Source organism: Lepus europaeus, chromosome 3 (genome assembly GCF_033115175.1).
Source record: "Lepus europaeus isolate LE1 chromosome 3, mLepTim1.pri, whole genome shotgun sequence".
Lineage (NCBI taxonomy): Eukaryota > Metazoa > Chordata > Mammalia > Lagomorpha > Leporidae > Lepus > Lepus europaeus.
Genome location: NC_084829.1, coordinates 145,488,619 through 145,513,110, shown reverse-complemented (window position 1 = coordinate 145,513,110; position 24,492 = coordinate 145,488,619). Strand labels below are relative to the sequence as shown.

Sequence of the window (24,492 nt, the reverse complement as noted above, 5' to 3'; positions counted from 1 at the left end):
TGCGAATATTTCCAGAATGGCACAGGGCAGGGTAGGAAAAACTATCTTTATACTTCCTATACTATATTCCCATTCATGGAAAAGTATGCTTGAAAGAGAAGGGGCCGGCACAATGGCGTCGCAGGTTGAGCTGCTGCCTACAGTGCCAGCATCCCATATGGGCACAGGTTCAAGTCTTGGTTGCTCCACTTACAATCCAGCTCCTTGCTAATGCACCTGGGAAAGCTGCAGAAGATGACCCACATACAGACCCCTGTACCCACGTGGGAGTGCTGGCTCCTGGCTTCGGCCTGGCCCAGCCTCAGCTGCTGCAGCCATTTGGGGAGTGAACCAGCAGATGGAAGATTTTCTCTGTCTTTCCCTCTCTCTATCTGTAACTCTGTGCTTCAAATAAATAAAATAAATCTTTTAAAAAAAGAGAGAGAGAAGGAAACAGTTACTTATATTAACGAATGGCTCAGAGAGGGTTTTTTTTTTGGGGGGGTGACTTTCAAATTTTAATATAAGTCCTGAAATGTAATGAGATAACTCAAGAAATAAAACAATTTTTAGCATAATTTAGTTACATAAAACTCACAGATCATTTTTCATTCCACTGTTCTCTAGAGAAATGGGAGTATAATTAGCAGAGAAGAGCTGTAAGTGATGAAGAAAAACTCTCATAAAATAAGGTTAATTTATTGTACTCCTAGAAAAATTAACGAAGACAAATAAGATGTCTTAGATACTCTGTCATCTCTAAGTGTACAAGTCCATTGTTCATAAAGGGCAAAGTAGCATAGCAAGTCCACAAACATTTCAGGAGAGGGTAGCAAGATTTTAAGGGACATCCTGAACATGTAATGCAGCAAGGGCACTTCCCGAAAGCCTGAAATAAACTAAGACATTCAGACAGAAAAGGCAGGCATAATGTAAGGCCAGGTGGTAAGAGTAATATTTCAGAAATGAAGCAAAGAAAGAAGAAAAAAAATCACACTGAAGTTCAAAATCCAGGGTCAGGAAGAGAAACGAGGAGCTGTCAAGGGCCGAGGAGTGCAGTGAACACAGGAGTACATGCTGACAGCAGGCTGGAGAGGTCTCCAGCCCTGCTCAACATTCCTGGGAGCTCACTACCCTCTACATCTGAAGATTATCTTCCTCTAGTCTACCTGTTTGATGGTGCCCCAGGTGTCCACTGGAAACAGAGAAAAAGATCAGAAATAAACAATAAAAGCAAACCGTAGATTAACTTGAGACAGAAATATATATAGATTTTCTTGACCGGATGGGGTTATCATAAACTCAAAGTATCTTAAGTTTGAAAATGCATTTCACACACCTAACCGACCAAATGTCATAGCTTAGTCAATCTATTTAGGTAAAATCATTTAACACAGAGCCCGTTTTATTTTAAGATATTGAATATCTTGGGGCCGGTGCTGTGGCATAGCGGATAAAGCTGACACCTGCGGTGCCAGCATCCCATATGGACGACAGTTCAGGTCGCAGCTGCTCCATTTCCCATCCAGCTCCCTGCTGATGGCCTGGGAAAGCAGTAGAAGATGGCCCAAGCCCTTAGGCCTCTGCACCAGCACCAGCGTGGGAGACCGGGAAGAAGCTCCTGCCTCTTAGCTTCGTATTGGCACAGCCCCGGCCATTGCAGCCAATTGGAGAGTGAATCAGTGGGCGGAAGACCTTTCTCTCTCTCTGCCTCTCCTCCCTCTATGTAAGTCTGACTTTCAAATAAATAAATAAATCTTTTTTTAAAAACAGGTATTGAATTTCTCGCAGAACTTATTGAATGCTGTACTGAAAATGAAAAACAGGATGGTTGTATGGGTCCGCTTTCATACTGTCAGAAAGCGAAAAAACTCTTAACATTGAACCTTTGTAAATTGGGGACTATCTGGATTCTTCTTTTGGTAACATTACATCTTTTGGTATAAGTCCCATTAGTAATTTCCAGTTCACTTCAAAACGCTCCAAATCATTCATAAAATGAACTGAAGTACATTGAACTTCATGATAAGATGAGCTGAAGCAAGCTCTCCTAAACCTTGACTTTCATCCCCAATGTCAGTTTGTCTACCTGAGTTTACTTAAATATTATTTAAAAGTCAAGTTAAAGAGGACAGAACTCCCTAAACTTTCAGAACATTCTACACATCAATACTTAGACACAAAATTAGTGTGCCTGAAATAAAACTCTGGGAACCACACAGACTATGAGATGTTTAGCAATCATAGAACTGCGAGGTATGCTGCAAATGTACTGCAAGGCTATAGACTTAACTCGAATAATCCCTTAGCAACCGAATGGAGGATAAGAAGAGAAAACATCACGATTTGTGGTAGGCTGAAGACACAAGTACAAGGGAAGTAAGCAAATTAGAGAGCCAGCTTCCATCAGCAGTCAGGGAAGAAAGTTGGACTCATGTAAATCCTTACACCTTCAAAATAGCAACAAAATAAAAAAAAATAAAAAAATCAACAAAATGACAAACATGTCGTACATGTTTCATACAAATATCAAGGATGATGTGTGAGAAAACCATTCTTAGAATAGAGTTGCTGACTTTCATGAAGGCAGCACCTGTGTTTATTAATAAGTCAGAGGCTTTTTCAGAGATAGATCTTAAGCACTTGGGTGTCACTGACTATTTTTAAGAAATACATTACCAATTTCAGAATAGACAAGTTAATTATGGTGATTTTCCTCAGATAAAGTAAAAAACTGTGTCTGAGTAAGTCATTAAATAACCATGCACAGAGAGAGATACACGGCTTCTTTGTCCTGTGACAAAACATCCTACACTGGCTGTGACTTTTCAGTCTTCATTTGATGGAAGAGCTTTTGATTGAGCATCCCTTTTGTCGCATTGATTACATAATGCCAACTTGGACAGCCACTCAGAAGAAAAGCCGAGCTTTTTGTTCCATGTACCATCTGTCTGCCAGAAAGGAAGCATATTAACTAATCACTGTTGAGTCAGAATCAAAGTGCCTCCCATTGCAGCAATAATCTCAGTTTAATGCAAACGTTAAGGTAAGAACAGCATACAAAACAAAGCCAAAACTTTCCAGGACATTTACGAACATTTTATGACATGTAAAATATCAAGTGATGACAACCTGTGGTAAAGTAATAGGAAACAAATTAAAACACCAAAAAGACAAATTGAAATGATGCGAAAAATTGTTACATTCTTGTAAAAAAAAATTCTGTATTTGAAAACCAAAGGACAAACATTGCTTCACGTTTCTGAATGGATATTGTGGGGCCAACTGTAACAGTCTCAGGCAAGAGTAGAAAATCTACCTCATGTTTCTGAATGCTGGTGTCCTGTGAGAAAGCACTCTGAGAGAGAACTGAGATTGTTTCGAAGGTTGATACCAGAGCTCTAACCTCAAAATAGAACTGATTTAGCGGGGCCAGTGGAGGCTGGGCATGGGTACATTTCAAAGCCCTCCAGGCGGTTCTATGTGTTGTCAGGATGAACAGCTAGCCCATCGGCATATAAATTGATTTCTCCATCCATGCAGCTGAAGCTCACTGGGCTTTTCCACTCCACTGGGCTATTCTGTCAATCCCATGCAGAGCACAACCACTAAATATTGGAGGCCAGCAAGCAAATGAGGCTCAGTGCTAAGAGGGTAATCTAATTTACATTGAAAAGGCACTAATAGGCTAATCCTAGAGACAGAGGAAACAGCAGGATAGAACCAAATAAATTTATTGACAATTCTGAGACCAGAGAGCTTTTCCTATGTCACTTTTCTACTCCTTGATATGTATATGCACACACGTGTGTGTATGTACATGTGTATATGTGTTTACACTGCCACTCCCTATTCTCCCTTCAGGTCTTCCCACTAAAGTGGCCAAATTTTTGAGAATGAAATAATATTTATTTTTTATCATTTATATATTTCTATTTGTACATTATATAATGTTACAAATTATAAAAATTGCATTTATTTTCTATTTATGTGTTACAATTTTAAATAGTAATTTTTGTAATGTTTTAGAAATTTAAGCAAAATTAGATAACTATCTGTTTTTTAAAAATATGTATTTATTTATTTGAAAGTCAAAGTTACAGAGATGGAGAACCAGAGACAGAGACAGAGAGAGGTATTCCATCTATTTGCTGGTTCACTCCCAGGATGGCCATAAAGCCAGGGCTTGACCTGGCCAAAGCCAGGAGCCAGCAGCTTCTTCCAGATCTCTCATGTGGGTGTAGGGGCCCAAGCACTTGGGCCATCTTCTGCTACTGTTCCAGATACATTAGCAGGGAGCTAGATCAGAAGTGGAACAGCCAGGACTTGACCTGGAGCACACACAGGATACAGGTGCTGCAGGTAATGGTTTCACCCACTTTGCCACAGCACTGGCGTAACTATCTTTTTTAAATGTTTATTTTTATTTATTTGAAAGGCAGAAAGGGATAAAGAGATCTTTTATGCACTAGTCACTCCCCAAAGGCCCACAACAGCAAGGGCAGGGCCAGGCTGAAGCCAGTAGCCACAAACTCCACCCAGGTCTCCCATGTGCGTGGCAGGGACTCAAGTGCTCGAGCCATCATCTGCTAACTCCAAGTGTGTATATTAACAGAGATTTGGGTCAGAAGCAGAGGTGGGAATCAAACCCAGACACTCAGATATGGGATGCAAGTGTCCCAAGTGGTGACTTAAATCACTGTACTACAACACCCTCCCATGGACAGTTATCATTTAGGAAGAGAATGATTTTTGTATTTTGTGAAGGGAGGCAGAAGCCAATTTCAAATTTTCTTCAAAATGAGCTGGCATTGGACTACACAAGAAAAAAGTCATCATATAACTTTCAGAAAGTCTACCTATGGATGGACAGTGCAATTTAAAAATGTGCTCCAATTTAATATTTTAGAAAATAGAAGCTGGCACTGCGGCTCAATAGGCTAATCCTCCGCCTGCGGTGCCTGCACACCGGGTTCTAGTCCTGGTCAGGGCGCCGGATTCTGTCCCGGTTGCCCCTCTTCCAGGCCAGCTCTCTGCTGTGGCCTGGGAGTGCAGTGGAGGATGGCCCAGGTCCTTGGGCTCTGCACCCCATGGGAGACCAGGATAAGCACCTGGCTCCTGCCATCGGATCAGCGCGGTGCGCCGGCTGCAGCGCACCTACCGCGGCGGCCATTGGAGGGTGAACCAACGGCAAAAAGGAAGACCTTTCTCTCTGTCTCTCTCTCTCACTGTCCACTCTGCCTGTCAAAAATAAAATAAATAAATAAATAAAAAAGAAATATTAAAAACAAAGAGAATTTCTCTTTGTTTGCTTGAGCAAAACAATTTTTAATTTTTAAAATGAAAATATTCTTCCCTCATGAACAAAAAATTATAGAAGTCTATTAGAATTAGCTCACTTTGGTTTTTAATAAAGATTTTCCATGTTTCTCAATTATGGTACAGATACTTATAACCTCCATTGTGACTTTTTATTCTTAGCTCCTAAAGTCTTATGCCATGAATGTTTTCTTTCTTTCCATATTGCTTTTGCAATACCTACTCAAGAGATCATTACAGAATTGATTTGAACTGGACAAAGTTTTTAGCTTTACGTTTAACTGAAAATATTTAACTTCCTAATTTTTAGTGGAAATCACTCCACTTAGTTTTTTTTTTCTGTGTCTAAAATCTACCTCAAATATTTATAAAAAAAAATTGTGAAAGGGGAGATTAAACCTTACAAAGTCACTTCACTTATATTAATTCCAAATTCTTCCTTGTACTGTTTGCTTTTTTGTATGTATCTTTATTCCTGTTGTATTCCACACACACACACACACACACACAATTTCTGAGTCATATTTTTCACTGCTGGATAATTTAGTACAAGGCAAGACAGGAGACTGTCTTCCAGTTCCCAGGCTAACTAGTTCTATAATTTAGATACATTTCCTGTCTCTCTGAATGTTGGTTATTTTCAGTTAAGCTACTGGTACATGCCTGGCCTGTATATAGAGGAGGCCTGCAGTGAAGGTTAGTTTTCTTTCTATTCCTTTGATCCTTTTATTACTAAGTCTGCAAAGTTTAGACATATGTAGGAACTTCCACAGAACCAAATCAGGTTGACTGGACAAGAAGAATTCAAGAGAAGAAAAAACGACTTGCTCTCTCTCAAAATACCTCTCTTTACCCACTGCCTATTCTTTACTTTCTCCCTCTCTTTCTCTCTTCAGGACTAAAACAAGTTTCTGATTAAAATAATGCAAAATCTAATTTTCTGATTAAGTGATTAAGACCAACTCAATTTCTCTGAAATGTTTTATCCGTGTTTCAGAGGACTGTGCTCATTTCTTAAGTCTGTCCACTGACTGATGACAATCATTATGAAGTGGGTTACAAGTGCATCATCAAGTGTCCTCTGCTGATTAGTGTTTCTAATTATGTTCACCTAAAAATTAGAAGCATGACAATAGGAAGAAGTTACGCAGAGTAGAGTAACTTGCTAATGTGTAGCCTAAATCTCTCACTAAGAACATGATAAAGATGACAAGGTTCATCTGGTGCTCAAAAAAAAAAAAAAAAAAAAAAACAAACACCAAGAAACTAGAGTACATAGAAACATTCAGAGAAAATCAAGAACTTCAAAGTAAAGAGATTTAGGGATACCTTTCATAAATACTAAAATGTAAGACATTAAGTGGGGGAGGGAGGAAATGGGAGAGAGACCACACTGTGGAGGGAGATAAATGGCACTTCTGATCAGAAGAGGGGTAAGTTTCCCTGTCTTGGTAAAGTGAGCCCAAGTAACTAAAGCCAGTGGTGAGCTGAGGAGGGAGCAGGGGCAAAGCATTAAGGAGGTTACCCTCCAGGGAAAGCAGCAGAACCAGCAGAGAGACCCTGGTACAGATGGTGAAGCAAGTTGAGATCCAACACTCAATTTTCTGCAACCCAAAATTCTCTGAATCTCCTCACAGTAATGGCAGTTCTGCAATTTTCAAGTTACTCATTGGGCTGGACAGCAGCAGACGGGTCCCTGGGGGCAGGGAGGTGGCAGTGAGTGGGGAGAAGGACAGCTGAGAATGCATGTTCCAGGAGGGCAAGAGTGCCCACTGCAGTAAACTCAGCACCTACAACACAAAATGGCTCATGGCCGACGCTCAACACACACTTGTTGAAAATGAATACTGAACTGATCTTCTGTATATAAAGAGAACTGAAAATGAATCTTGATGTGATTGGAAGGGGAGAGGGAGCGGGAGAGGGGAGGGTTGTGGGTGGGAGGGAAGTTTTGGGAGGGGGGAAGCCATTGTAACCCATAAACTGTACTTTGGAAATTTATATTCATTAAATAAAAGTTTAATAATAAAAAAGAAAGAAAGAAAGAAAGAAAGAAAGAAAGAAAGAAAGAAAGAAAGAAAGAAGGAAAGAAAGAAAGAACATCTCGGATTTAAAAAAACAAATCTCTCCTTTCTCCTTCAAGAATCAGAAGCCAGGACCCTTAGATGAAGTCTTTCTTGTCTGGCCACACTACTGCCCATCTCTCTCACCAGGCTGCTTCCTGGAGAAACACAGTAGTTGATCGATAAAGCTACAAACAAGTCATATGTTTTCTACCCAAAGTTAGTCATTCTGATAAAAGGACATAGGTGTAGCATAGGTTTAGCTATTGCCAAAACAAGTGAGGCGTTTAACTGAAGAGGAACACTGGTGCTTTGGCCAGGATTGCATTTTTTACATAAATCCAAAACCTCCAATACATTCAGAAGATTCCAGCTTTCTGATGAGAAACAACAACAAATAATAATTTTAAAAAGCATACCACTACAACCAAAGAGTTCAGTACCCTCTCACCCTCTATACTGAAACTGGAAAGTGACATCCCAGGTGCAGATCACAGTAGAATTCATACATGTAAATTATTTCCATCTTTCTTCTGAGGCACATGTGATTTATGGATGGTTGAAACACTGATTAGAGAACGTACCAGATGGTAGACAATTAATTTAAAATGTTGTGGCTATCAAACTAACCTCTAACTTCAGGATTATTGATTTGTATATTTAAATGGAACTATTATGGTATGCATCAGCACGAAAAAAGTTTTTCCAATTTTAGACAATTTATAGGCTTCCTCAGCAGACTCATAATAGTTCAGAAAAGTCAAGACTAGATTCGTAACATCCACACAAATATGACTGAACATTAATTTGAGAAGATCAAATTATTGCTCGATGGTTAAGGACACTGGAAAAAAGGTAACATTATAATTTTCTGTGCTTTTTCATGCATTACAACTTTACTAATCTAATTTGGACTTGAAAAGCTAATTAAATTATTGCTGTGGTATGTAGACCTGAAAGCAATTACTTATATTTCAAGTTTTTATATGAAAATTAAAATGACACAGTGTAATATTGCCTAAGCACCTTCTCCTTCAGTGGTAGTAAATCAGTGAACGGGGATGTAAGTCCATAAAGCAGCGTGTTATATATTCACTAAAGCAAAAGCAACAGTGAAGGGAAGAGCAAAGATTTATCAATACATTTAACGTTTGCACAGTCTTTAAAAGTAAATGGATATGGAAAATAAAATCCTGTTCTTATTGAGTATCCAGAAACACTGATAATTATTGAAACAGCTGCAATTGTAGTACTCTATGATGGTTAAGAGCACAGTTTAGTGATGTAAGCTTTGGTTCACGCTTCTACTGTTGCAAAGCCTGTTTCCTCATCTGTGAAATGGGCAGCACTAGTACTCACACCTCAAAGAACTGTTGTGAGCATTCAGTGAAGCAAGGCATGTGAGAAACTTGGTGCCACGTCTGGCACACTGTCAGCATCAGAAAAATGCTGGCTTGGGGGGAACCCATATGGTTACCAACATTTCTCACCTCCCTTGTCACTATGGTGTGAGTGCTGCCACCAAAACTCAGGTCCAAATTTAATGAGATATGAAGAGGAAAGAAAGTTAATCTGACCACAGATTTTGGAGGTGGGATGTGTGGGAGGTAGTTAACAATAAATAGGGCCATAGAGGTGGGACCCTAATCCAAAGGGGCTGTGGTTCTCTAAGGAGATAAGAGACCTAAGCTAAGTCCCTCTGTCTCAGCACATGCTGCTGTGTGCTGCCTGGGACCCTGCGAGGCCCCAGCAGCCATGAACAGCCACTAGACCCTGAATTCAGCCTCCAGACGATGACCAAATAAACTTCTATTCTTTCAAGATCACTCAACCAGTGCAATTCAATTCTAGTAACAGAAAATCTAGGATTGAGTTTTGCTCTATTGAGCATCATATTTATAAAGGGGTCTGCCAATCTCAGCAGACCCTGTATCTCAAATTAATCAACTGCAGTCAATCAGCACTGTCTCCTGGGACATTCTGGATGTGAAGAGGAGCCCTCTATTCTTCCCTGGCACGAGGTGGTGAGAGAAAGTCAGAGGAAGGCTAAGCCAATGAAACCTTGTAGAAAGAGGCAAACGCAAAGGGAAGGCTTCAGGGTGGCATTCCAGGCCCTGGGGCCAACCGCATCCCTGCCCTTGCTGTGGCTTGGTTATGGGAACAATAATTTCACTCCTGCCTGAATCCGTGGAAGCTCACTGTCTCTCATTTACCCTGAATGAGGTTCTAATTAACAAAGCTGTTATTCGGAAAACAAAGAAAGCCCAGGGAAGAAACACCTGTTAGTTTCACAAGACTAATTATTTGTGTTGGGTAACTTGATCTTATTTTATTAAACATAAAAAAATAATGTTGTACCTTAAGTTATACTGAAAGTTGGCATAAAAGTAATTTCTATTAAATCATTTGATAATTTCATATTTTCATTCATGTAATGATGATGAGATTTTATTTGTTCACCTTTGCTAATACTGACATGCAATAGATTGACTTAGTGGACTGAAATTATTTATTTATTACTTCTTTGTTATATCCTAAAATAAATGAAACTTTACCAAAAAAGAGAAATATTACTAATATTTGCCATTCTAAGATATTGTGAAAAATTTAATAATTAAAAGAAAACAGTACGCTCTGAGTTAAAATATTAAATACTACTAAATTCACATAGCTGTCAAAGCATCCAAGAGGAAACATGACTCCATGCACACCTTTTCATCTGAAAAGATGATTATTAAACATTCATATGCAATGAGGTAAAGTTGTGTTTGTATATACATATATACATAACAATACACACTGTTTGCTTTCTAGACTACAATTGAAATAATTTCAGTGAAGCAAAATTGACTGCATCAGGCCGAAACAGAAATGCTGTTTACACAGCCTCGATAAAATAATTGTAGTAGTAATTAGGTTTTAATTAGAATGATTGTTATGGAAGATTCGTGGGGAAATTTATGAACAAAACTTTGAAATCTTTCGTTTTAATTTTTAAGATGTTATGTATTTGGCCGGTGCCGTGGCTTAACAGGCTAATCCTCCACCTTGCGGCGCCGGCACACCGGGTTCTAGTCCCAGTTGGGCGCCGGATTCTATCCCGGTTGCCCCTCTTCCAGGCCAGCTCTCTGCTATGGCCCGGGAAGGCAGTGGAGGATGGCCCAAGTGCTTGGGCCCTGCACCTGCATGGGAGACCAGGAGAAACACCTGGCTCCTGTCTTCGGATCAGCACGATGCGCCGGCCGCAGTGGCCATTGGAGGGTGAACCAACGGCAAAAAGGAAGACCTTTCTCTCTGTCTCTCTCTCTCACTATCCACTCTGCCTGTCAAAAAAAAAAAAAATGTTATGTATTTGGAAGTCAGAGAGAGCCGGATCTTCTATCTGCTAGTTTACTACTGAGATACCCACAAGGGTGGGGCCTGGGTCAGGCCAAAGCCAGGAGCTGGGAACTCAATCTACTAGCAATTGAGGCATCACCTAGCAGGAAGTTAGGAGCTTAATCCAGGATTTGGACCCAGGTTTTCTAACTTGGGATGCAAGAGTCTCAAGTAGCATCTTAAAAGCTGTACCCAACATTTCAACTCAACATTTTTTTTTTCTTTAAAAAAGCTCAAAAGCAAAATATGTGTTTTTCTTATACAGACAATAAATTGTATACTGTTAAAAATGCTTCCGAAAAGAAACATCCTATAAAATTGTTAGCAGTTTTATTTGGTGATTGATAGCATAACCTCACATCATAAAACACGTGCGTGTTGGGGGAGGGATGTGTGCATGCACGTGCCGGCCTGCCTACCTGCATCTGTGTGTGGTGTGGAGACAGGGACAAAGAAAGAAGGCACAAAAACTCTCTAGTGCAAATCTGACTGTTAACCTACACCAAAGAGAACAAACAGGTGAGAAGACACAGTTGTTGCCTGATGAACTCCAGAGGTTTGGAGGTAGGAGGGTGCTAAGACTGCCTGTGACTGTGAGTCCCACAGATGTGTGGCACGGCTTCATGATGCAGCAGAGTGGTTTTCATAGGAATTCAGATCTGGGACTGAGAACAGCAAGGGGAGGTTGGGAGGACAAGTGAGAAACCAAGAAATGTGTGTGCAATGCTCAGCCTGGCTCCATCCTGGCGGTGTGGGAGCTCGGGAATTAAAGCAGCAGATGGAAGATGGTTTTCTTTCTCTCACCTTCTCTCTCTGCCTTTCAAATAACTTTAAAGAAAAAGAGAGGAGAGACTCTTCCTAGTCAAGGAGGAGCTAGCAGGTCAGTGGCCAGATGTTCCCTCAAAGAGCAGACAGAGGAGATCTGGAGGGATGAGAGAAAAGCCAACCAGAAACCCAGTGGTTAGGGAAGGTCACTGACATTGAAGCCTGGTGCCCCATGACTGCCTCTGCCCTTTATGAGCTGAATGACCTTGGGCAGCATATGATCTGCCCAAAAAAAGGACAGTTCCAAGAATGAACACGAAGGTAATCTGGGAAGTGTGCTTACGAAAGAGTCACCCTTCTACTCTCTACTTTTCAGCAAATAGAGACTGAGCAATTAAAATCAAATAAAAACAGTTTAACCGCATTAAAAGGAAAAATTGTATATTGTCCTAATACAGGTTAAATCAAATTAAGTATTTCCTATTGCTCCAGTTCCAAGAAGATAAGGTGACAATTGACAAAGTTGAGAACTTCGCAGATTTTCTATAATTACTCATATAATTTTAGCTCAGTTAGAATCCTATTTGCTTAATAACCATTTCCAGGCAGAATGAGTTATTCTGGGTAGCTGAGTTTTCCATATAGCTACATTTTACCCACTTAGCACTATTTTTATGATTACTATTTTGGAAGAAACTTTACTGAAATACAGTTTAATTCCTATGACTTTTCTTTACTGATTTATATTCTGCCTTTAAAAAATAAATCATAGTTTATAGTTTTTTTATTTTAGTATAAAAAATTCCAGACTATTCTCTTCATTATCAGAGTGCCAGTTTTGTCTGTTTTGTTTAATTTGTAAAATTATTTTTTATGGGGCCAGTGATGTGGCCTAGCTGGTAAAGCCACCACCTGTAGTGCTATCGTCCCATATGGTTGCTGGTTTGAATCCCAGCTGCTCCACTTCTGATATAGCTCTCTACTATGGCCTGAGAAAGCAGGGGAAGATGGCTCAAATCCTTGAGTCCTGTGTGGGAGACCCAGAAGAAACTCCAGGCTCCTGGCTTCGGATCAGCCCAGCTCCAGCTGTTGTGGCCATTTGGGGAGTGAACCAGCAGATGGAAGACCTCTCTCTCTCTCTCTCTATGCCTCTGAAACTCCACCTTCCAAATAAATAAAAATAAATCTTTAAAAATTATTTTTATTCATATGAGGGGCAGAGAGAGAGCTATATGAGAGAGACAGAGAGAGAGAGAGAACAAAGTCCTATCTGCTGGTTCATTTCTCCAATGTCTGCAAATCCAGGGCTGGGCCAAGGCTGAGCCAAGAGCTCGGAACACAATACAGGTCTCTCCTTGTAGGGCAACAACCCAAGTACTGACTCCCAGGGTCTGGACCGGAAGGAAGCTGGAGCTATGAGCTGGGGTTAGGAACTGAACCCAGACACTCTGATGTGGGCATCTTAACTGCTGGGCCAAATGCCCAGGCCTCAGAAAAACTTCCGTGTCAACTTCTCCCCGCCTTGTCACTTCCATTTTGCTACTTATCCATAACTCACTGGACATCAAGTTCACTTGTTACACATCGTCAAAAGTAAGAGTGAAAACATCTAATAAATTCGCTGAGTGGCTTCCCGGTGAGTTAAGAATAGAAGCTACACAGCTATTTTCCATAAAATACTTATCTACTTTCTCAGATCATTTTTTACACTCTCAGATTCCCTGCTAATGAGAAGAGTCATGAAGAAACGAGGAGGGCTGAGCGTCCCCTGCCAGGTATCAGGGGAGAAAGAAGGGAAAGGAGAAGCGTCCAGGGAGACAGGAAGCCCCGGGCAGAGCCAGGCAGGGTAAACAGGAGCTGCGCAGGCAGACAAGGAAAAGACCTGAACACCAGCGAGGGGGCAGCTAAGGCAGAAAAACCAGAATGGGCAGCAGGACAAAGGCCAGCAAAACCATTCCCTGTAGAACCATTAAACCACTCCCTGAGTTGCTCCAAGTGTGGAGCACAGAGAGGCATGAGATGGGGCCAGACAGATAAACTGAGGCCAAATCACAGTGCCACCTTCTGTGCCTGGGCCAGGAGCTTGGATCCCCTGCCAGGGGCTACTGGGAGTTTTCAACCAGGAGAACAAATGCCAGGTCTGTGCTTTTGAAATTTCATTGTAATGTCTACATTCATGGAGAGAGATACTAGCTAAGAGGATATTGAAAAACATCTAGCAACAAACAAACAAACAAAAAAAATAGGACCCAATGTAAAGCCATAATAGATTTTTCTGAATATTTAAAAAATGTACATACAACACTATGAGATAATTGATAATAGGAAAAATGTTTTTTACAAGCCAGGGGAGTGGGCATTTGGCACAGCAGTTAAGATACCACTTGGAACACCCACATCCCATATCAGAGTATCTGGGTTCAAGTCCTGGCTCCACTTCTAGTTCCAACTTCCTGTTAATGCACACCTGGGAAGCAGCAGGTGATGGCTCAAGTACTTGGTTCCCTGACGCCCTTCTGGGTTTCTGTCTCCTAACTGGCTCGGCTCTGGCTGTTGAAGAAACATGGTTAGTGAAGCAGTGGGTAAAAGACCTCTCTCTCTCTCTCTCTTTCTCTCTCTCTCTACCCTTCTCTCTTTCAAATATAAAAAAAATAAATAAATAAAAACTAGGAGGAAAAAAGGTAGGCATTGGATAGAGAAATGATGAAGAAAATGGGGTTTTCTGGAAATAGTTACTTAAAAGTAAAGAGATGGGTCCATCCTGATACCCTATGGCATCGTGTGCACAGACGTAGTCAAACATCTGACAAAAATCACCGCAGGGTCTCCCCTGCTCTCACACTGAGTACTTTAGCATCACCATAGGATAACCAATGTTCAAATGCTCTCTGTTTCTGACAGCAGCTGTACATAGGTCAGAGTAAACAACAAAAGCATAAAAGCTATTATGGATCATTTTCTTTCATTTACTTTTAACAGCAGGTAAAATCAACTCACATCATAGAAAATAATATCAGGAAAGGAGAGAGTATGAAAATCACCAATGATAAAACAAAACAAAAATCCCCACAGAGCTAAATCAATGTGTTTTTTCCCTTGGCCTCCAACTGCAGATTTTGAATGTGGAAGTGAGAAATTTCCTGAATAAACAAGAATTCAGAAAGCAATACTTTAACCCTTTATATGACTTCTGAGGGGCCAGCGTTGTGGCATAATGGGTTAAGCCTCCACCTGTAATACCAGCATCCCATATGGGAGTCCATTCTAGTCCTGGCTGCTCCACTTACAATCCAACTCCCTGCTTATGTACTTGGAAAAGCAGCGGAAGATGACTCAACTGGGTGGGCCCCTGCACCCACGTGGGAGACCTAGAGAGAGCTCCTGGCTCCTGGCTTTTGCCTGACCCAGTCCTGGCTGTTGCAGCCACTTGGGGAGTGAACCAGTGGATGGAAGATTCTCTCTCTCTCTCTCTCTCTCTCTCTCTCTCTCTTTCTCTCTCTAGCTCTGCCTTTCAAATAAATAAAATAAATAAATCTTTAAATGACCCCTGAGAAGAATCTGTATTAAAATGAAACTACGATTTAGTGATATAACAACACTTCTCACCTACTCTAAAGAAATTTGTTATGTTTCCCCTTTGCGAAGACCAAGGGAAGCAAGAAGGAAAACAGAAAATACACACAGATTCAAGGTCAACTTCAATTGGATAAGGTGACACAAGTGAAGTTATTTTTCCCCCAGGTATAACAATGAAACCATCCTCGTGCTGTCTGTCTTTCTGAGTGATGTCCAACTGTCCTGCCTGGTAGTCAGGTTCTCTGTGATTGAATCTCACAGCATGGATGCTAGCATGCTCCTCCTCCTCACCTTCTCATCCAGCCACAAGCTTCGGCCTCCAGGCTGGATGCTCTACCTGACTTTCTCCAACACTCTGCTTCTCACGACTGAGCTGAATGTCTCTTTCCACTGAACCTGATCACTTCCTACCCTTACCCTACGATGAGTCAGGAACAAACCTTGACGCTTCACCCTCAAAGCCATTATTTTTTGCTTTTGGGCAGGGTTTTGGGGGAATTCCCATATGCATGGAAGCTTCAGGGCACAGCTGACTGCCTGGGTATGTACATTTTTGTATGATCTACGTTCTCACCCCTGTGTGCTAGTTTTGATTTGCAAATACATTGAAACTCTCAAGAATACAGGTCTCACACTGCTCTATCCCTGACGATGCTCAGTGGACACACCCACTCCTTCAACAACTATGTAGTAAAAACCTACTGTAGAGCAGGTGGCATTCTACATATTACAAAATACACTACTGGAGTTTACATAGGGTTGGCAGTGAGAGCAAGAGATAATTCCTAAAGTGAACAGGTAAATAACTTAATAGAGCGTGTGGGGCACTAAATACGAGGAAAGATAGGAAAAGGAGATAAGAAGCACCGAACTTTGAGGCAGAGGATGCTTGGAGAAGGCCTCAGCGAAGAGATGGCCTTGGATAAAGTCATGATGGACTTTGGGAGCACCACACAGGCACCCAGAGGAGGAGCACCCAGGCAGGGAGGATTTGGGGCCAAGGCCTGTAAATGAGACCACAGAAGGCCAGAGGGACCAGAGAAGGGAGAACAGGAGGGAGAGTAACAGGAGCCCAGGTCAGAGAGGTAGCACGGAGCCAGCTGGCAGACAGCCTGTGAGCTATGCCACAGAATCTGACTTCTCTGAGGCACAGAGCCTGTGGAGGCGTGCAGCAGAGAAGTGACATGATATGATTTGTAGTTTTCAAATGCTTATGATGGCTGCTGCCTTTTAAAAGGGGCAGGCAGAGCTGGGGGATGAGCTGAAGGAACTTGCAATGATTCCAATGAGAAGTAATGATGTTGGAGATGGTCAAAAAGTCCAGACTCGGTATATTTTGAATGCAGCAATAACAAGATTTGTGGCTGGAATGGATTGGGCCCAAGAGTGTCCCAAAGGATATTGGCCTATGCAGTCCAGAGGAAGGAGTTGCATGAAGCAAGATGCAAAAATGGCAGAAAAGGCAGATTCACGGCGACAGGAGAGGAAACAGGTTTGACAATAGATACAGGAAAGGAAAACCATACATCTTGATCACTTATGTATATAGAAAATTTAGTGTATGTTTCCATTTCATCTTAAAAATCAATAATTCAATTACTCATTTCCACTATTTATCGAATCATTTCCTCCAATCTAGTTATACTATATTGACTCCAGATTTTGAGAAAAAAAGTAAGTTCTGATGCAGCAACCCTTCCAAAGGATTTTTTAAATCCATGCAGTTTTCCATAATATACACTTTCATATACTTTTTGAAGACCTTGTATATATACAGATTCCAAATTTTTTTTCGCACCAATGTAAACTTATCTTTTAAATCTGTCTTTCATGGAGTTTTTGAAGAATGTTTGTACGTTAGGTATCAAAGAGGACTGCACTGGCCCCTCAACAGGTCACCTCTCCTCAGTAGACTTCAGTTTTCTCATCTGTAAAGTCATTAGGCTTGGACTGGTTCCTGCTTAAGGTTCTTACTCATTTTAAGATTTCATGTTAGAGACATAAGCAATCTTTTTTTAAAGATTTATTTATTTGAAAGTCAGAATTATAGAGAAAGAGGAAGAGAAGGCAGGGAATAGATCTACCATCTGCTGGTTCATTCCCCAAATGGCTGCAACAGCCAGGGCTGGGTCAGGCTGAAGCCAGGAACCAGGAGCTTCATCCAGGTCTCCCACGTGGGTTCAGGAACCTAAGCACTTGGGTCATCTGCTGCTGCTTTCTCAGGTACCTTAGCAGGGAATTGGATTGGAAGTGGAGCAACCAGGACTTGAACTGGCACCCATATGGGATGTTGGTGCTCTAGAGACCTGCTTAACCCTCTGCACCACAGCTCCAGCCCGTAAGCACATTTAAAGTACTCTTTGGAGAAGAACTCAAAAAATAGAGGAAGGGAATGTATCACAGCCATTTCAGACAGTTGTAAGATCACTCAAAGATACAGATAGAATACACTGGCTATAGAACTATGAAAATGGTCTTAAAAAAGAAATAGGTTGAAAAATTAGGAAAACTCTGATTATAGAGATGTATAAATATCAGTGCCAAAGCCAGGAATTTTTCTAGTATGCCATGGAAAATCAGTGATGGTCTTTAATCGGGGAGGAACATGAATACGATTCTATGGTAAAATTCACTCAACAAGAACAGACAAAAATGGAGGAGACAGAATACACGAGCAAATACTGCAAGTCATACTCAGGGCGCAGAACAATGTAATGTGGCAAGTGATGCCAACAGGCCAATACAAGAAAGAATGAGAATCTGACATTAACTGGAGTCTTTGTATTACACACACACATGCATGTTGGCTACACACGTATCATGTGTCTAAGGAAAACATATATAACACAGTATTCAAAGAAACACTTCTTCAAAGAACTCACAATTAAGAGTACTTTGCAGAATATTGGGTTTGATGAAAGGTAGAAGAATCCATAATGATATAGGTCCCCAGTGGGCTAACAAGAAAGACATTGATACCACTATCAGAAAAAAATGAATGCCAGTTGAGATATTAAGTGCACCCTGAGTGCATGTGTGTGTGTGTGTGTGTGTAGGTAGCACACATATAACCACGTTCAAAAGGGCAAGAAAAGTTAGGGCCTTGATGGGAAATCTACTCGGACTGAAGAGGAGCTTTGTTGCTAGGGCTCAGCAGAAAAATGGCTATCTGTTTTACTCAGTGCCAGCTACAGTGGAAGAAAGACTTTTCTAACTGTGCTTCCCTTACAAGTAATAACTGGTCATGATTTGCACTGCTGGACGCACCATGAGGCAACCCTTTAGGTTTGCTTTTACTATGTGAAGTGAATGCTGGAAAAATACTTTGAATGGCAATTTCATTCTTAAAAATACATTGGAATTCTTTTATTTTCAATAATGGAGAAACCAGAATAAAGACATATATCCCAAAATTCACTATAAATTTTTCTTGAATTTATTAAATGATACATTATATTTGCTAGTAAGGTAGTTACTGCTTCAATTTTAGGATAAAGTACATAAATGCTATAGGGCGTTACTTTAAATTACACAAATGCTATTGCCAGCTTGTAAAAGAAAGGCATTTTAGTGTCTCATTTTAACAGAAGCTTAAAAAATCTTTATAGATATTTAAATATTTTATACAACTATAATTGTACTTTTAATAACTTTATTCTACTTGCAGTTTTCTTAGGTGATTTGTTTCAAGATAAGAAATACAAATTTCTGTACCTGAGAGGCATTATTTTAATAGTAAGCTTTTTAGGTACATGCATTGTTCTGCAGGAAATTCCATTTAAAAACAATGATACTGAAGCATACTGCGATCTCATTTTGTTAATTTAAGAATCTAGATTGTTACATCATGACTACTTGATGAAAGTAACACTTAAAAAGTTCTAAATATTAGACTGGAAATGCTGTGAGTAACTGTATTGTAGTTTTTATTTCCCTCAAACGTGTTGTGTTATGATGGTAACGAAATCATTCTCACCTGTTTTTGATTGTAGATTTCTTCTTGGTTCTTCAGGGGCCTCAATTGGCTGATCAGCCAGGAAAACTCGAGCTTGGTCTACAGCATTCAGGACAGAATATTCCTTCTCCTTTAACTCACGTCTCAGTGCCTGTGCAAGGAGAAACAAAAGCAGGGCTTGTAACTCATGTGTTCACCAAATAATGGCAGATCTTCCACTGGACAACTTCTGACAACACTTGCCAAGGGAATGATTCACAATCAGCATTTAAGCTAAATTAGAAGCGAAAGTGTACATTTTATAAGAAATACAAATAAAAGTAAACATGTGATTCATATAAGACTTAAACATTAAAATAGTGAAAAGAAGCAACTTTAAAATCTTCACCTAAGGGAAATTATTAGAGTGTATTTGAACTTACATAAGATGTACTTTTAGGGTTTTTACTAATGTCAGATTGTTAAAACAGCCTGTTAAGACACTTTTTTCTTTTAAGAGTGACAAAAAAATTGCATCCAATGGTACAGAGAGGGTAATTTCACAAGCAGTAATGAGATCCTCAGAAGTGTTTTAGATTCTTTAGCATACACTAAGAAAAAAATTAGAGATAGAAACAAATTAAAGCACAAGAAATCAAAACTAAAGCAAAGAGAACACATAAAAGACAGTCTCCAATTATCTTAAAATATGTTCCATCGCTCTTGCTGAGGCAATTACTATTTTTCCCTTGTGAGGCTTTTTCATGCAAATCTATGATTCTCAGAACAGTTTGTCTTTTGCACATTTGTTCTTTTAAGTAGAGCTAAACTTTCACCCCTGCACCTAAAAATGTTCTATGATTAAGACTTTAATTGAGTAGGGTTTAAAAACAACAAAACCCATTTAGTGCAAGATAAGAGTAAATGAAGATTTTTTTTTCCCCTGGGCTATATTTTAATGTTGTGGCTAAATCAAAATTGTGGTTAATGTTGTTATCTTTTTTAAATTACACATTTAAACACCTATTAGCTCTAATATTTTACTTTTAGTACAGTTCCCTGGCAACATGTAATGAAAAGTTTGTCTTTCAAAATTTTCTAAAATATTTCACTCTAATGGTATTTTAGAAACAATAAAATCATTCCTTCTGAATGTTACTAATTTTTAATAGCATTTGACAAAGTCATGCTGAATGACAAGGTAGTCTCATCCTCCACAGTTGACACAAAGTAAAATCACACACACACACACACACACACGAAATACCAGAGTAATCATCTGATGTAAAAAGAGGAAACTAAACACCAAAGACCCACTGGCAATGAAATCATAGATGGGGAGGGATGAAAACTGACAAGGAGTAGGGGAAGCTAGAGTGACAGAATATTGTTTTTGGTAATAAGCACTGAAGATATTGATGAATTTCAAGCTATGTGTAATCTATTACTTTGATTAAAAAATGACACTCCCATAAAAAGAACCCAACAATCTCCAATTAAGATATATAACAAAGTAGAGGACACGGCATGAAACAAAACATTCTGTAAGATCTGGTTTCATTTATGTGTTCTTCCGTGCAACACATATATAACCAAGGGCTGACTGTGAAGCAAGCACAAGTCAACAGCATTCCCAGATCGGTTCTCCCCAGTGAGCAGTAAGGGATGATATCGTCAGAGACGAGGGGACAAACACTCCATCTTCTTTCATTGAAAAGAGGCAGCTTCTGAAGAAGTTCCTGGGTGTGAAATTTCAGGGAGTGAAAAGATTATCTTCTGATATTTAAAGTTTCTGATACATGGAAATAAGAGACACAAGAACAATGGAAAAAATAGATTTGTAATATAGAAATATACGTATATATATAAATTGATCTTGAGCTAATTCTTCCTTTAACTGAGATTATCAGGTTGCCAGAGGAAGAATTTACTTTCAAAACCACCTGGAAATATAAAATAATGATATGAAAAATCATGTTGCTTAAAAATAGCAGTGAAGGGGCTGGCAGTGTGACAAAGCAAATTAAGCCACTAGATATGACACTAGCATACTACTGGTTTGAGTCCTGGATGCTACATTTCTTTCTTTAAAAAAAAAAAAAAAAAGATTTATTTTATTTATTTGAAAGAGAGAGGGAGAGACAGAGAGAGAAGTCTTCCATCCTCTGGTTCACTTCCCAGATGGCCACAACAGCTGGAGTTGTGCCGATCCAAAGCCAGGAGCCAGGAGCCACCTCCAGGTCTCCCATGTGGGTACAGGGGCCCAAGGACTTGGGCCATTTTCTACTGCTATCCCAAGCCATTGTAGAGAACTGGATCGGAAGAGGAGCAGCCAGAACTAGAACCAGTGTCTGTATGGGATGCCAACACTTCAACACACTGCGCCACAGCACCGGCCCCCCATCTTTTATTTTTAAAGATTTATTTATTTATTTGAAAATCAGAGTTACACAGAGAGAAAAGGAGAGGCAGGGGGGCGGGGGTCTTCCATCTGCTGGTTCACTCCTCCAACTGGCTACAACAGCTGGAGTTGCGCCAATCTGAAGCTAGGAGCCAGGAGCTTTTTCCGGGTCTTCCAGTGGGTGCAGGGGCCCAAGAACTTGGGCCATCTTCCACTGCTTTCCCAGGCCAGAGCAGAGAGCTGCATCAGAAGTGGAGCATCCGGGGCCCAAACCGGTGCCCATATGGGATGCCAGCACTGGAGACAGCGGCCTTACCTGCTATGCCACATAGCCAGTCCCAGTTCTCCATTTCTAATTCAGCTCCCTGCTAAAGTGCTTGGGAAAGCAATGGAAGTTGACCTATGTGCTTGGACCTCTGCACCCACATGGGAGACCTTGATGGAGTTCCAAGCTCTTGGCTTCAGCCTGACCCAGTGCCATCTCTTGTGGCCATTTAGGGTGTAAATTAGTAGATGAAAGAACTCTCTCTCTCTCTCTCTCTCTCTCTTCCTCTCTCTCTCTCTCTTTCTCTGTCACTCCCTCCCTCCCTCCCTCTGTCCCTTTACCTTTCAAATAAATGAAAACAATTCTTTTAAAAAACAACAGTGAAAACAGTGAGAGCAATATTATCTTTTAAAATTTTCATGGTCAAGAATACTGATCCTCCAAACCCACTGAATGTACCCACTGAGTGTGCAACTGGCAAAGCTTCCTACAATGGTGTGCAAGGGCTGTGACTGATTTCTCCTTTGGGGAACAGAAGTACCAGGAAGGCACCCCTTTAATGCAAGTTGCAGAAGAGAAAGTGAAGGTGTTTGAACAATTTTCACTCTGATTTATCAAAGAGGAGGAATAATTCAGTCTTTACAGACTTAGCACAAAAGAGAAAGAAGAAAACACCTATTAGTAATGATAAGGAAGAAAATTAAAACCTGAGATAAGAGACTGACACTTAGTGTGGCAGGTTAAGGTTAGGAGGCCCGCATCCCATAAAGGAGTGCCAAGGGTTTGGGTCCTGCCTCTGCTTCTGATCCAGCTTCCTGCTAATACAAACTCTGGAAGATAGCAGATGGTGACTCAAGTGCTTGGGTCCCTGCCACTCAGGCTGGAGACAGAAACAGAGCTTTTGGCACTTTACTTCAGCCTGGTCCAGGCCTGGTTGTGGTAGACATTTGGAGAGTCAACCAGCAGATGGAAGATTTCTCTCTCTCTCTCTTCCTCCTTCCCTTTCTCCTTCTCTCCCATCCTCCCCCACCCCTTTCCCAGTCACTCTGCCTTTCAAACAAATAAAAAAATATATACTTTTTTAAGAAACTGAGAAGAATAAAGGAGTATGACTCTGGGAAGAAAGAACAGAAGCTGAGTTGGTCCTCTGGGAATAGAACTCATTACTGGGCGTATATTCCACAGAGAGGGAGCCCAGATTGCATGGTGGAAAAGGAGGACATGATCCAATGGACCTGGGTGCAATCTTCCTGATGGGGAATTCTGCACTCCTAATAATCCATACAATGAGCATTTGGTAGGAGTGTGGGGAAGATGAGGGTAAAGGGGAGATTGGTCTTGGATCTATGTTAAGAACTACAGAACTCCAAATGGAAATTGAAGAGCACTTCAGAAAGCTTGTGAGTAAATTGAATTAAAAGATAAGTTAAGGGGTGGGTGTCTTGGAGCAGTGAGTTAAGCTGCTGCTTGGGATTCCTGTATCCCATATCCAAGTGCTGGTTCAAGTCTTGGCTACTCTGCTTCCAATTCAGTTCCTTCCCAATGTGCCTGGGAAGCAGATGATGGCTCAAATATTTTGGGTCCTGACATGCAGGACATATTGTGCTTTTGTCTATGGAAAAGACACTTGGGAAAAATAACCCATCAAACTCCCTTATGGCTGGAATTTTACCAATTAACATGGATGCTCTTACAATAGAGACATTTCTTGGACTGTCTGCCTGCCTCTTTTCTCAGATATGCATATCACAAATTCTCCTATCCCCTTGAAGGTCTTCACAATGAAGCCTACTCATCCTATTCATTCGTCCTTTTATATCCCATTACTCTGCTTGCCCATCTTAAACTTCCTGGGTCTGACATCTTCTGCTATGCAAGGCAGGATATCAATTATTATGTCCAAGCTCTCTCATGAAACGTAGCTTCTGTGAAGCCAGCGACATTTGTGGTTCCCTCACTGCAGTACACAAAGCATCCAGATTAAGGATGTGCCTGGGATGCAGCAGAGTCTTGGAGGTTCTGAAACCCTTCCAGGTGGAGATGGTGCCTAAGTGGAGTGTTGAGAGTAAAGGGTGCTTCCACTAGAGGAAACTGAAGGGAAGTGGAATATGGGAGTTCACAGTGTGCACACGGAGGGAACCAATGACACTTGAGCACCCAGGAGCTTTGCAACTGTGGCTTAAGATTCAGGCAGAGGCCAGCTCATGGATGACTGTGGGCTTCACATGCATCTGAAACAACCAATAATGGGCCCTGGAAGCCACTGAAGAGCTGAACAAATTGAGGGAGGAAGGAACAGTCTCTCAGATTAGCTTTTTTAATTATTATTATCATTGTCAGGTCTTCCAGATTCATAAAAAACAAGTCTGAGTATAAGAAAGGCCCACAGGACTAGAGAATCTATTTTCCCTCCTGACCACATTAAACTCTCATGCTTCATAAAAAAGATCCTCTCGGCACAGGGTGCCGGCTGGGGAATGTCTCATGAAATCCTTTGATATGCCAACAAGCATGCACACGTTGGAAGCACCCTAAGTAAATAAAAATGTGTGGGATGGCCCCAATGCCAGCTCCTCACCCAATATCCTAGAGAACATATATTTAATAATATCTGTTCATAATCTATTTTACAAATTTAATTTTGTTGTTCAATTTGTCCTATTTCAATTATATTTAATTGCATGTCAGAAATAGATTTAATTTTCAACAGCATTATGCATATAATCATTTCACCACCCTTTACTTCTCAATTAGACATAAAAGAAAACCAGCATTTTCCAACCACCTGGTGAACATTAATGATAAGGCAATT

General features: G+C 40.6%; 1 protein-coding gene across 5 annotated transcripts in view; it reads right to left on the bottom strand.

Moving 5' to 3' along the window:
- Window positions 1-24,492, bottom strand: part of UTRN (utrophin) — a 591,543-nt gene that overhangs the window by 115,121 nt on the left and 451,930 nt on the right. For all 5 annotated transcript variants that reach the window (XM_062186881.1, XM_062186876.1, XM_062186879.1 and 2 more), the window contains exon 54: window positions 19,057-19,186. In XM_062186881.1, coding sequence (XP_062042865.1) covers window positions 19,057-19,186 — 130 coding nt within the window. The remainder of the gene's footprint in view (window positions 1-19,056; window positions 19,187-24,492) is intronic.